At 37.4% G+C, this 15,133-nt stretch overlaps 2 protein-coding genes across 3 annotated transcripts in view; one reads left to right on the forward strand and one right to left on the reverse strand.

The window, feature by feature from the left end:
* Nucleotides 1–15,133, forward strand: part of PIP4P2 (phosphatidylinositol-4,5-bisphosphate 4-phosphatase 2) — a 724,054-nt gene that overhangs the window by 389,261 nt on the left and 319,660 nt on the right. The gene's annotated exons all lie outside the window — the stretch shown is intronic.
* SLC26A7 (solute carrier family 26 member 7) overlaps nucleotides 1–15,133 on the reverse strand; it is a 144,034-nt gene that overhangs the window by 67,739 nt on the left and 61,162 nt on the right. Inside the window, exon 5 of one of the 2 annotated variants that reach the window (XM_050802617.1) lies at nucleotides 7,732–7,896. The exons of the other annotated variant lie outside the window; for it this stretch is intronic. Coding sequence (XP_050658574.1) covers nucleotides 7,732–7,896 — 165 coding nt within the window. The remainder of the gene's footprint in view (nucleotides 1–7,731; nucleotides 7,897–15,133) is intronic. 2 annotated transcript variants of the gene reach the window in all.

The raw sequence follows: 15,133 nt of genomic DNA on the forward strand, positions 1-15,133 counted from the left end.
TGCCTAACAAAGGAAATGTTCAGAAGACACTTGTCAGCACCAGAAAAAAACCTTAAAAATCAACCAGTTCCACACATATATTCTGCAGAAATAGAAACCAAGGCTCCAAAGACTACTGTCCTGCCCCAGGTGACTTGGCTTGTGCGTGACAAAATCAGGATTTTGACAGAGGTCCCCTCAACCCTAGACAAACACGTGCACGTTTTACCAATGCCTCTCTCATGACTTTTTTCGTCCAGCAGAGAATTTTTCCAAATCTCCCTGCTGGTTCCTTTTCCCTTGGGTTATGGAGGGAAGATGCTATCTCTTTGAAGAGGAGACTATTGTGGAGCATGAAGTCTTAGATTTGGGGTTTTAGTGGTGGTATTCAATGGCACCTAGCTGCTTCTCAGGCATACAAGCTCTTCTCACCCTCCAGCCTTGTGCCTTCAACATCAGCAGCAGAGTCACGTTAGTACAAGGGAAACAATAAGCTTTCCAAGTTGATTCTGAAAGCTGTTAGTACACAGACCATGGCCTTTCTTAACATAAACGTATTTGGTGAAAGCCTACCTGTATCTATACAGTGCCCTCACCCTCCGTTCCTGAAGGGAGAGGAATTTTCACATTTTTCCCTATCACAGGCAGATGGAGGGTGGTGCAGGGGGAACTCAGGAATAAGGAATGGGGAAACTGTTTAAACTTAGTCACTTCCTAGAAGAGTAGGGGAATTAACACTTTCAGGCTCTATGCTGGCCATCTTATACACAGTGATTCATTTAATTTCTTAATTAATGCAAGGTGAGTATTATTATTTCCATTGAATGCATGAGGAAAATAAGACTTGGAGAGGTTAGCTAAATTGCTTAAGGCCACACAGAAATTGAACAATGGAGCTGGCATGTAGTTCTTGGTCTTGTCTCACTATTAAACCTATATTCTGCCAGCTACACATATAAAACAAGAGTAGGGTCTGGTCTTGTAGCCAAACCTCAGGAGTTAATGAAATAGAATCACAAAATTTCTGAAATTCCACCGGAAAGAAACTTAGAAGCAAACACATTCTGTCTTTCCAACATGCCAAGTTTGTATCTACCTTAGGGAATTAGCATTTGCTGCTCTTTCTTTGTAGAATACTCTTAAATCATTCTATGGCTGGGTCTCTCTCATCCTTCTAGCCTCCACTCAAAAGCCATGTCCCCAGAAAAGGTTTCCCAGGCCATCTTATCTAAGCAGACCCAACCCTGTCACTTGACCACATTGCCCACCTTCAGTCACACTGCCTTGTTTCCTTCATTAACACTATCTGAGATTACTTTATTTGCCAATTTGTTTGTCTCCTCTCTCCATACTTTGCGTCCTTCCTCAGTGTTTCAATAAAATTCCATGGGAACAAAAATGTTATTGTCAACTGTATCCTCAATGCCTGCGAGGTGATCAATTTGTTGAGTAAATCTGTTCTAGCGGTTCTTTAATCAAGGATGCATGTTGATCTCTTCCTACTTATGTGTAGCTTGTAAAGTCCCTCCAGATTATTCTGATTATTCTGTTGGACAATTAAGGCAGCTTTCACATCCTTGGAACCTTTAAACATGAGTCATGATTGCCCAGGCATGCCCTCTCCCCACCCCGACTTGCTTTCAAGCTCATTACATTTGAATCCTACGTACAAGCAAATCTAAATTCCTGCTCAGGGGCACCTAAAACCAACTCTGATCCTTTAAAACTTGATGTTTGCACAAGTCCTCCTTGTTCATAAGAATGTGATGTCTCTTATCAACTTTGCCTATATCATTACATATCATTAAACATTTTAGAATAGGTATTGATAAGATCAAGCCCCTTAAATCCCACCTCCCTCTAAAGTAGTGAACATAAATAGAAAAACAAGAAAAATATAGGCTGGGTACAGTGGCTCATGCCTGTAATCCCAGCATTTTGGGAGGCCAAGGTGGGCAGATCACATGATGCCAGGAGTTCAAGACGAGCCTGGCCTACAAGGCAAAACCCCACCTCTACTAAAAATACAAAAATTACCCAGGCATGGTTGTGCACATCTGCAATCCCAGCTACTCCGGAGGCTGAGGCATAAGAATTGCTTGAACCCTTGAACCCGGGAGGTGGAGGTTGCAGGGAGCCGAGATGGCACCACTGCACTCCAGCCTCAGTGGCAGAGTGAGACTACGTCTCAAAAAAAAAAAAAAAAAAAAGAAAAGAGAAAAGAAAAAGATTAAATTGGATATTAACCACAGGCTGTATTTTTATCAGTACAAAAAAAAAAAAAAAAAAAAACCCAAAAGACAGAAGAAAAACCAACCAACATTCTGGTAGTTTTTTACATGATTATACCCTAATTTCTCATCAATAACTATATGATACACTGGGAATAAATCCATTTGCTATTATTTCAAGGGATACAATAAGTCTCAGAACAAATGTGGTCTAAGGGAAGTGTGGTATATTAAATAGCCAAAGACATCATGAGTATACAACACTCACTTGGACCAAACATACAACCAGGCATTCCAAGGTCCAGGTGGCATCCTGTCATCTCTTGTTTGGTAAATTAGTTTAATTTGAATTACTTGAGCACTGGATTTTGTGGTGATGCATTTTTCAGTGAATTGTGAGAGATAGAGAGAGCTTAGCCTAAGATGGTGGAGTTGCAAAAATATTTGCTCTCTGATTTAGAATCCTAAAGTAACCTTGGCTACAAATTTCCATATACTTGTTTCGTATCCAAATTAAACCTGCCACATCTTCTATCCCCTGCATCACTGATTGAATCAAGTTACAGATGAACATTCTTTTTCTCTCCGCTTTAATTTATTCTGTCCATTTTTCAGGGCATACTGAACATTCCTGCAATTCACAATAGAGATGTCACAGTATCTGCAGAGAAACTGTGAGCTTTCACAAACCATCAAAGCGTGTTCTTGATTCGGAAATCCCACAGGGCCTAAGTCTACAAAGTAGATTTGTTCTCCACCTATAAACCCCATTTATACATATTTAATTGTGATCTCATTCTCTATAAAAGAAAAGGTTTCATTGGCTCTGACTTCCTTCTGACATTTCTATCCCATTTTATTAATGTTCTTGGTTCCTCCTTTGCAGTCTTTGCAGTACAAACTAGAAAAGTACTTTGCTTGTACTTCAGGGATTGGGGTGGGAATTAAACTGTTTTCCAGTTCTGAAACTACCCATTTATAAGGAAGGAAATAAAAACTTCCAAGAAGGATGGCTGAATATATTGCCAAGCTTGTCTTTTGCTCTTGGGTTTAGTGTACATAACCGTACATATAATTATTTAGAGCAGTGCTCATATAAAGCCATGCCAATGAAAGTATCCTTGCCAAATTTATCATAGGCTGCTGCAGGCTGAGATACTGGCGCCATCTCAAAGAAACCCACATGTGCTAATACAAACTAGGAATTTTTGTAATTTTTATTGTGCCTTTTGGAGGAAAACATCCTTTCTGATAAAAAGATACTTCATCATTCCTCAATTTAAAATTTTTTTTGTAAATAAGAATTAAACTTTTTCTACTTATCTGTGCAAGGAACCAACTTACTGGTCAAATATCTGAATTTAAAGGAAGCCAAGAATAGAACAATTTAACTTCTGAGCCAGGATCCCAAGACAGAAGTGACCCTTATAACATTATTGTTTCTGCTTTTTTTAAAAGATATTGCAACACTGTTCATAATTTATTAAATGGGTTTATAACTGCTGAGGGAGATTTGAGCTGAACTGTTGAAAACATTTATAAATAAAAATAAACTAAAAAACATAGCTTTTCTTTAATTGTAATGATCAACCCCCACTAACAGAAGATATATTTATTTCTAAAGGTTTTATAAATGTTCAAGCCATTCTTAAGTCATTAAAATACATATAAGTTCGTTTTGTTATTTAGTCTTTTTAAAAAATCTGATTAAGGGTCCTCTATAGAGGAAAAGTATTAGTATCTATTACTTAAGTGGCACTTAAAAAAATCCGTAATTTGTTACATTGAACTATTAACTACTAGTGAGAAAGATAATGACTTCCATTTAATGAACACCTGTGTTCAATGCTTTTCATTTTGGAAATGAATTCCAAGAAGTATAATTATCATCAGTGTACAAAACAGACAAGACAACTGGAAATCAAAGACACTGGGTCATTAGCTCAAGTTATGGCTAGAGCTGTGGTCTGAAGACTGGTTTCTATGATTCTAAAGTTCTTTCCCCTGTTGCCTCTTTCTAAGGAAAAAAAAATCAGTGTCTACCTGATTGTATGAGCCCTAATAAACTAACAAAAGCTAAAAGTTACCTCAGAGAAAAAAAAATTTTTTTCCCAATGTATACCTGAAAAAGAACGCATTGATGTAATCTTTAAAGTTTACTAAGAACCAGCCATAATACTAAAAGAAAGGTAGTTTAATCAGAAGTATATGAATCTAGAGATAAAACTTTAAGAACAAATTTAAAAAGTAAAGAGTTACCTGTGAAGGAATTTAGGAAGGCTAAATAAAAGGGTAAGTTAGGCCTAATTATATCCACACTTCTTAGCGATATAGTAGGGTCATGACAGTTATTCTGGAGGCTCCCTTTGAATATGCGGACCCTAGAAATTCTCAAAGGGCATTCAGAGTTCTAGGGGAAAGCCTTAGTAATGTTTAACACTCTGGAAGAACTCCTCGCCTGAGGAAACTCTTTAACAACTTTCAGCTAGAAGAGAAAGAGCGGCCCAACCACCTGAGCTTTGCTGGAGTCAGAGCGTGTGTTCCTCGTCCCAGATGTAGAAAAGGGGAAGGCATTATGGCATGTTTATCCCTCAAGCCTATGAGAAGTCTGTTATCTACCATCTAAGGGGGCAGAACTGAGCACAAATCCCTACCGGTATCTGATTCAAATTGCTCCCTAAAAATAGTTCATTGTGGCAAGGACACCTGCCACCCCAGAGCAACCAAAGAGATGGAAATATTAGCTGTTTATACTCATCCAACTCAACTAGGGAATGAGATTCTCTGAATAGTACAGAATCAGACATCCCCTGGGAGGAAGACACTGTAGAAACCACATAGTGGCGAATAAAGAGACCGCAATCTGCAGACCTCAACCTAAGAATAATCAATGGACATTTTGATTGGCTAAAACTGGATTCTTTTGACAAAAATGAGTAGCCCACCTGAGACTATCAGGAATCATGACTGGCTCATTGTGCAAGAGTCTTAAATATTCTAGATATCCAATTTATGTTCCAAGAATATCAGTAACATGTGCTTTATCTCTCATCAGCCTGAATTGCTTTCTAAAAGGATATAACAATTGTGAAAACTCAGAGGCAGGATGCATGTCAAAGAGTGAAAAGTCACGCAAATTGTCAAGTCATTTTGCTGTAGATTCTTTGACATGCTAGCCAAGGCCTATATGATATCCTCTGCTCTACATCCTTGCTGAGTTCAGCTCTGCTTCTTTATGCAACACTTAAATAATCCAGGGGCAAGTGTAGCCATCATCAGATTCTCTCAGCCTATGTACACCAAAGTGCACGTCTCAATATCCCAGTGCAACCTGTGCATGACGTAAGATTTATTTCTTAATCTAACACTCAGATCACCAGCATTTTTGGCATTGTAATATCAACATCCATTTGAAACCTTGGCAAAGAACCAAAGCACCATTCCCACCTAACAGCCTCACAGTACAGGACTCTGTGATATTGAAAAGCAAGAGCAACTTTTTTTTTTTTCATTTTCCATCAACACAAAGCATAGCAATTTCTATCAACGGAGTAACGTGAATTTAAAGCCAGCAGTCCAAAAATATGCCCAAATCTGATTCCGTTTCAACGTAAAGTTTTGAAGAAAGACCTCCACCTGGCCAACATGGTGAAACCCTGTCTACTAAAAATACAAAAATTAGCTGGGCATGGTGGCACGCACCGGTAGTCCCAGTTACTCAGGAGGCTGAGGCAGGAGAATCGCTTGGGTTCCCAGGGTTCCCAGGAGGCGGAGATTGCAGTGAGCCAAGATCGTGCCACTGCACTCCAGCCTGGTGACAAGCGAGACTCCGTCTCAAGAAAAAAAAGGAAACACCTCCAAAAAGTCCCACAGTGTTGACTTACAAGACTAGGCTAAAGTAGCTTGCAGTTTACCTCACAAAAAAACAAAATGAAAAACAAAAATCACACACAACACCCTTTAACTGAAGGGTTTAATAGAAGTTTATACACAATGCCACCAGAGAAACAAGCTGAAAGACCAATGTCATTCTCACAGCAGGCTACCCTGCTTCTTGAACACAACTAGAAAAAAAAAATGATGATCGTTTGTGTATGCAGATATGATTCAAGAGGCCAAGTGGTAATGGACAGTCATTTCTTTAAGCTGCACATGTGCGGACAAGCAGGCCATTTCCAGGTGAAAGGTCAAGACAGAAACTATCACTGCTTTGGTTCTGTCATGTAGACCTGCTGTCACTGAAAGTCTTAATCTTTCAACCAGTCACCTGACAGCTTACAGCTACTTTGGTCTGCTTTTGTTTGAGCTGGAGCTTGGAATTATGTTGCTTCCAGACCCAGTTCCAGTGTTCTTGTTTTAGTGTTAATCATTCTTACAATGAATGAATCATTGAGCAGGATATTATCTAAGAAATAGAAATTCAGAACCAGCTTCCAGTTCTGTGTTGCCAATTGCTTTTTATTGACTACTTTACCAACTAATCAGAGAAACACACTTAGACAAGTGATACCATTTTTTTCACATATCAAATGGTCATTTAAAAAATAGCCATAACCAGAGTTGACAATGATAAGGTCAGAGTAAAATATTAATGGATACAACTTTTTATACCCCTTTGACCTAATAATTCTATTATAGGAATTTACGCTACTGAAACAATCAATGCTGCAGAGATTAATATGCAAATAAAGAGGATCCTCGTGGGGCCATGTATAATACAGAAATGCCAGAAACAACCTCAATAACACATAGATGAATTACCATACTCCATTCATTGAGCTCCTTCCAGCCATTAATATTTAAGAAAATTAAGAATGACAATACTCTCATTATGAAACAAAAATTAATGTTATTTAGTATACAGCAATGCATAAAGTTAAACAAAACAAAGTTTGGTTGTCATCAAATTCATTAACAAGACTTTTTAAAAAATAAACCTCTAATAGGATATGAGTTCTTGAGCGGTTACAGATTTTAGGTCCACTTCAAAAACAAACCCAAGAACAAAGGAGTGTTGTTAGAAAAATGTGTTGCAAATGGCCAGGTGCTGCTCTCTTTCTCAGGTTCAGGTGGTTTTTAATAACTGATTGTCTGCTACTGAGGCTCTAGACACCAATTTCGACCAGGCCTCTGATTTAATCCATACCAGGGTTTGCAATACTGAAAGAATGTGGGGGAGTGCACTATTGTTAAACTGGACCATAATTCCAGTGGATGACTTCCATTAGAAGTTGGCAACAATACCTGGCTCACAAACAACTCTAGTTTTTTTTTTTTCTACTTATGCCCCCAAATTAGCTCATATTCAAGTATTCATTACAAGGAATAATTTCCAAGATTAGTAGAAATTACTCACTAAATTAGTTTCACACCTTAAGTCACACTCAAAATATCCTATAAGATTTTATTTAAACCCAAGTTGCTTTAATACAGAAAAATCTCAATATTGTAATTAACCAAATTCTACTTTGTGAAACTTGCACATTCAAAAGATATGTATGAAAACATATGAAAAACTCACATAAAAGAATCCAAGTGGTCCGGATATATACGGCATTTTCATTCCCAAGAGATATTTGACTTGTGAAGTCACCACATGGGTGGCAGCCCCAGTTGTCATTGCGCTGATCACAGGCTCCGTGACCACGAATGTGGCACTGCCCAGTTGCAGCACAAACATGGCCACCTGAGAGGAGAAGGGAGGAGTGAGATGAACTTTCAGATGAAACTCCCCAAAGTTCCCAGAGGGGTTAATGTCTGACACATTTTCATTTTCATTTGATAGAATCATAGGGAACTGACGTGTAACAAGTTTCTTACATTGTATATATACAATATCTTGAGTTTCCCTGAGCACATTGTTAGGTCCCAAGAGGTTTCAAAGGTTTCAAATGTTATTAGGTACAATGCCAGTATCTCAATTAAAATTAACACAATATTTTTTCTAAATTTAGACTTTTCTCTTTTCCTAATCCTGTGTTTCAAAAAAGGGAAATACACTCAAATCAGTTTGGGAAGAGAAATCAAATTTGCATTACTGTATCTGTAATTTAAAAATTTAAAAAGGAAAAGACATGATTCACTACTTTATACCCAGTAGGCATAAAACCTCAAAAGCATTGAAGAGAGAAAGCCATTCCTCAAGATTCTCCTGGGTTCTGAGAAATGGGAACATATTCTTTGACCAGATACTTGGTCAAGTAGTAACCCATTTATGCCAGAGGCAGCAAATTTATTTTGTGAAAAATCAGACCTTGGTGATGACCTTGAGCAGTAGGATATAAATAATTCCCACAAGCTTATGTTCCAATAGTGGAACACTAGGCATAATTATTAAGGGCCAATATTTAATAAGAAAACATTAGGACTCATTTGTATATGTGGCACTGCAAAAGACAGATAGGGTAAAGATACATGTCTTAAGAAGCCCAGAAATCAGTATAAAAATCATTGTCCTTCAATATTTCCTTACTCTTCATAGCATCATCCTCCATCTCAAAACCATTTCATGACCAGGCAGAATCATCACCTCTATGTAGAAGCTGTGCATTGAACTCCGCTGGGCAAAAGTTGACAGGAATGACAGGAAGCAGCAAAACTCTTCTCTTTTTTTTTTTTTTTTTTTTTTTTTTAGATAAGGTCTCACTCTGTCACCCAGGCTGGAGTACAGTGGCATGACCATGTCTCACTGCAACCTCCACCCCCCAGGTTCAAAGCCTCCTGAATAGCTGCGACTACAGACAAATGCCTGGCTCTTTTTATATTTATTTATTTATTTATTTATTTATTTATTTATTTATTTATTTTGTAGAGACAGGATCTCACTGTGCTACCTAAGCTGGTTTCAAAATCTTGGGCTCAAACAATCCTCCTGCCCTGGCCTCCCAAAGTACTGGAATTACAGGTGTGAGCCACTACACCTGGCCTCTTCTAACTCCTGATACTTCAATAATGAGTGTTCTTCCTTTGCCAGAGAGATTTCAGAAGATGACCCACACTTTGGCTTAATGCAACTGTGTAAACTCTGTCATAGAAACTGCAAAAAGTAAAATTTACCATTTTGAAAGTAATGCTAAATTACATTCACAAGTATAAGCACTAGAAAATGGAAACAAAAGAGGCCATGCTGATATAACCTCTTAATGTGTTAATTACAATATTTAGGCCAGGTCTTAAAATTCTTGTTGGCAAGCCCAGTGCAGTAGCTCACGCCTGTAATCCCAGCACTTTGGGAGGTCGAGGCAGGAGGCTCATGTGAGCCAAGAAGTTTAAAACAAGCCTGGGCAACGTGTGAAACCATGTCTCCTAAAAAACAAAACAAAACAAAACAAAACAAAATTAGTGTTGAGTGTGGCAGCGAGTTCCTGTAGTACCAGTTACTTAGGAGGCTGAGGTGAAAGGATGATTTGAGCCCAGGAGGTAGAGGTTGCAGTAAGCTGTGGTCACACTACTGCATGCCAACCTGGGTGACAGAGTGAGACCCTGTCTCAAAATATACATATATATATTGTTGGCAAATGAGATTAACTCTTAAAGAAATCAGAGGGAAGGATAACAATGAGATCTCCTTTTATCAAGAGGTCACAGTGATGAAAATGAGAAATATAAAGTGATATCTGGCACCACTAGAGCATAAATTGCAAAATATACTATTTCTTTATTTTGATCATAATACAATAACCCCTTGGCCAAAAGCAATAATGCTCTGAACCTGAATTACAGTGGATTTTCCTGGGCTCAAATCTGAAAATTTGAACCTATATTCTGATCCAAGTTCTACCATATCCTAGGTTTATGATCACAGAAAACCTACTGAAATTCTCCAAGCCTCATTATCATCTATAAATTATTAGAGTTAATTTTGCCTTATTTTGTAGAGTTGTGTAAGGTGAATGTCAAATAATATATGCAAGGGCTTCGAAACTTATAAAATGCTTAACCTATGATGTAGGAAGAACAACAGGGGACGTCATACGTATTTACCTTGTATGGAAAACCAGTCACCAGTTTCGAAAACGTAGAAAGGGCCACACTACATTTTCTAACTCTGTAAAACTTAAAAGAGTCTAATTCAGAAGGAAATGTATTTAAATTGTTTACAGTTTAGCAGCCACCTTTTACTCAATACATAACAAAGAAAAGAATATGGGGTGCCAATGTGGATTTCAGGCAATCTGTTACTGCCAACTCAGGATGCAAAGCAGCAGCTTCTGCTACTAACAATTTTTTAGTGACTGTATTTGTCAAAGAGAGATGTTCTGAGGGAAATACCCAAGCAATCAATTGTGTTGGCACAAGTGGAACATGGTGATTTTTTTTTTTTTTTTTTTGCAACTTTTGATCTGTGGTCAGTTGGTTTTCATCCTGAAAACGTAATCAGCTATGAAAAACATTGAACCAATTATTCCCAATTTCTCTACTAATAAGTTAGTTCCAACTTATGACATTGACTCTTACAAGCCACGAGGATGAAATTAGCATATTACTGAGGTATGATGAAAACCAGAGTTGAATTTTCATTTAGGCCAAATGTAGAATACAAGTCTGTGAAGTGGCAAAACCAGTGTGCGTACATGGAATTTATGCATACTTGGAATGTTGGAAAATTTGCATCAGTATGCCAAGTAATCTTGAGGACTTGTATAGACCATCATCATTTTACCTTCTGTTTTCCACTCGTTTCCTAAACTCCAGTGCCTACTGAGAGGGTTAAATGATTTGCCCTGCCTGGGAAACAAAGTTTACCTAACCTTAACTGGTCACCTACCATACCGCGTCAAGCTAAACCACCATCTTCTAGTAGCAGCTTCTTTGTCATTTCCACAATTTAAAAGTTACAAACAAAAGAGTCCAGAAGAAGTTCAAGATATAAAAAGAGTTCAACCATTTCAAGTATTAAAAAACATGGGAACCTACTTGCTATGCAAATGAGAAAGATGAATTATGCTCTTTTAAAATATCTAAAGACTCAAAATATATAGAATGTATATTGTAACATTCTACTTGTATACATCATTATACTTAAAAAAAAATCCTCCTACCAAAAGATAAATCTTTAACATGGAGAGTTCTTGACTCTGAAAGGTCAAGTTCCTTAAAGACCTCATTTCTGATACAAACCACTGGGCATATGAAGGATGATTAAAAACATATGAGGTTTAACTGAGGAGAAATTTCTCTCTTCTGAATGACAAACTTCTTCATTACCCAAGACAATGGCAGACGTGTTAAGAGGGAAGAGGAAGAAGAGAAGTAGTAAAGGAAGGGGAACTAGCGGAGAATGGGGAGGAGAGATTTAAGAACTCCCTCTTTTCCCACCACTCAAATTTTAGTAGCTTATTCACACTGACATTAGGAATCTGGCATACAGAGGCTGGTGTACACAGCTCAAAGGTCACAAGTACACAAGCAACACAAGCTTTGCAAGAGGGGCGCATAGATTGAACCATGTTTATCTTCAAACTGAAGTATGTGAAATGGGGCTTTCCTAGAATCTTGTGCTTGGAGACCCAGTATTTAAATTTGATATCAATTTAAAAATCAAGGATTTTTAAAGCTAATTACTTAATAAACAGCCACATCATCTCCTTTTACCAGTAATATGGATGATAATATTTCTAATCTAGCTAGCCAACTCCCAAAAACCTGGCCATGCAATATTTCATGAGGAAATTAATTTCATATAGTATAGTTCAGCTATTTGTAGTAATGCTGTTGTTGCGGGCTAATGCTGAAATCCTCTGACATACATTATCAAGATTCACTAGCATGATACTATTTGGTAATGCTTCTGTAAACACCATGTGTTCCACATTAATTGAATGTATCTCAGATTTCAGGCCAATTTTTTTTTTGCAAGTAGCCTTCAAATATTTTAAAATAACAAAGAGTATGTAGGAAACAATTATATTAGCCAAGTGAATAGCATATAGAATGCATTTTAGGTTATGTTGGTTTGTCTGGTATCTGGCTTTTACATTATACCAAATCACTTATTGGTCCATTCAATCAATATTTATCGAATACCTACTAAGAGTTAGGCACAGCACTGTTGTAGAATACACAGCTTCTCACAATACAGTTCACATCCTAAAAGATTGTATAAAGAGATGTGAAATGATGATGTTGGTAAAGGGGACTGTTAACTAGGACCATGAAGAAGAATGATATAGGTGACTGGATGGTAAAATCTGAAAAGTTGTTCGGGTGGGGCCTGAAATGTTAAAGAGCCCTGTGTTGTATGCTGAGTAATATATTCAGGTTTGGGGGAAAGAGTTAAATTGCTGATGACATTAGGAAAACAATTCAGTCCTATTTGGAGATATGGGAGAAAAAACCTCTATGTGACCAGAGGTCTTGAGAAGAACAAAGCTGAAGTATTCATACTTTCTGATTTCAAAACTTACTAAAAAAGCTATAGTAATCAAAGCAGTGTGGTACTGGCACAAAAAGATATATAGACCAATAGAATAAAATAGCCCAGAAATAACCCCATGCATACATGGTCACATGATTTTTGGCAAGCGTACAAGACCATTCAATGAAGGAAAGGACAGTCTTTTCAACAAATGGTGCAGGGAAAATTGTATATGCATATGCAAATGAATGAAGTTGGACCCTTACCAAACACCATATACAAAAATTAATCAAAATGGTTCAAAGATCTAAATATGAGACCTGAAATTATAAAATTCTTAGAAGAAAACATGGAGCAAAAGCATCACAACATCGGATTAGGCAGTGCTATTTTTAATATGACATGAAAAGCATGGGCACCAAAAACTAAACAAATTGGGCTTCATGAAAACTTTAAAAATCTGTGCTTCTAAAGACACTATCAACAGAATAAAAAGGAAACCCACAAAATGGGAGAAAATATTTGCAAATCATATATCTGATAAGTGTTAATATCCGGAATAGACAACTCCCAAAACTCAACAAAAACAAATATCTGATTCAAAAACGGGCAAAGGATGTGTATAGACATCTCTCCAAAGAAGGTATACAAATGTCTAATAAGTACATGAAAAGATGTTCAACATCACTTATCGTTAAGAAAATGCAAATCAAAACTACAATGAGAGAGCACCTCACATCCATTAGGATGACTACTATCACTCTCTCACACACACACACACACACACATACATACACACATACACACACAGAAAGTAAGTTTTGGCAAGTATATGTAGGAATTGCAACACTTGTGTTCTGTTGCTGGGAATGTAAAATGGTATAGCCAATACAAAAAGCAGTATGATGGTTCCTCAAAATATCAAAAATAGAATTACCGTATGGTCCAACAATTCCATTTGGGGGTATACATGCAAAAGAAACATTGAAAGCAAGATCTCAAAGACATATGTTTACACTGATATTTATAGCAGCATTATTCAGAGTAGCTACAGTGGACACCCAAGTGTCCATCAATGGATGAATGGATAAATAAAATGTAGTATATAAAAACAATAAAATATTATTCAACCTTATAAAGGAAGGAAATTCCAAAAATGTAACAACATGGATGAACCTTGAGGACATTATGCTAAATGAAATAAGCCAGTCTCAAAATGGCAAATACTGTATGATTCCACTTACATGAAATACTTAGAGTCATCAAAATCACAGAGAAATAAAATAGAATGGTGGTTTCCAAGGGCTAGAGGAAGTGAGGAATGGGAGTTATTATCTAATGAGTATAGAGTTTCAGTTTTACAAGTTGAAAAAAGTTATGGAGACATATGTGTAAAAGAAAAATAAAAACTTGGGACCTCAAATCTATCAGCCAAAAGGAAAAGAAATAAGCTGAAAGCTGAGTCATGCAAGAAATGCCTTTCCTTTTGTTACTAAGCAGATAGCTTCAGATAAAGGTTAAATATCTCCACAGGTAGCCACTCTATGTTTACCTTATCTTATGTAAGGTGCTGATATACTGAGGGCAAGAGGAATACATAGTTAATAATTCCCCTATCTGCTCCTATTCCCTTGCTACATTTGGATTACCACATCCTCCCTCTTCCTCCTCCAGCCTGCTTTTCCCCTTTAAATATTGAAGCCCATAGAATCCTTTGGAGAAAAGCACAGACCACAGACCATTTTTTTGTGACGCCATGTTCGTTTCCGCTGGGCATGTCCTTAACCTTGGCAAAATAAACTTCTAAATTGATTGAGAACTGTCTCAGATACTACTTGGTTTACAAGTGGTGGAGGTGGTTGGTGGTTACATAACCTTGTAAATGTATTTAATACGGCTGAATTAGATACTTACAAATGGCTAAGATGGTAAATTGTGTGCTTGTGTATTTTTCTACATTTATATATATGTATGTGCGTGTATGTATATATGTAATCATTTAGGAGGTCAGGAGTTCTCAGAATGGAATGTAGAATATGATAAAGAATCTAATTGACAATGATTATGCAACAACCTCACTGAAATGGGCTGCAAAAGAATGTGCTAAAATAAATAATTTTGAAAATGACTAGAGTCTGGAAGACTAAAGGCAAAAAGAAACACTAGACTCTAACTGCTGAAGTTGTTTCCCATGGGAATAGGGGTTAATAATTCTGAAACCACTGTTGCAGCAAATCCATATGGGTATAGCTCTGCAGCAACCTCAACTCTTGCTTCCTCGGAAGAAAGAATTCAACTGAGGGGCATAAGGCAGAAGGAGGGACTGAGACAATTTTACAGCAGGAGTGAAAGTTTATTAGAAAGCTTTAGAGCAGGAATGGAGAAAAAAAGTAAAGTACACTTAGAAGGGGGCCAAGCAGGCAACTTGAGAGACCAAGTGCACTGTTTGACCTTTTGACTTGGGGTTTTATATGTTGGCATGCTTCTGGGGTCTTGTGTTTCCTTTCCTGTGATCCTTTCCTTGGGGTGGGCTGCCTGCATGCATGCTGGCCTGCTAGTACTTGGG

This window comes from Macaca thibetana, chromosome 8 (genome assembly GCF_024542745.1).
Source record: "Macaca thibetana thibetana isolate TM-01 chromosome 8, ASM2454274v1, whole genome shotgun sequence".
NCBI classification, from domain to species: Eukaryota; Metazoa; Chordata; class Mammalia; order Primates; family Cercopithecidae; genus Macaca; species Macaca thibetana.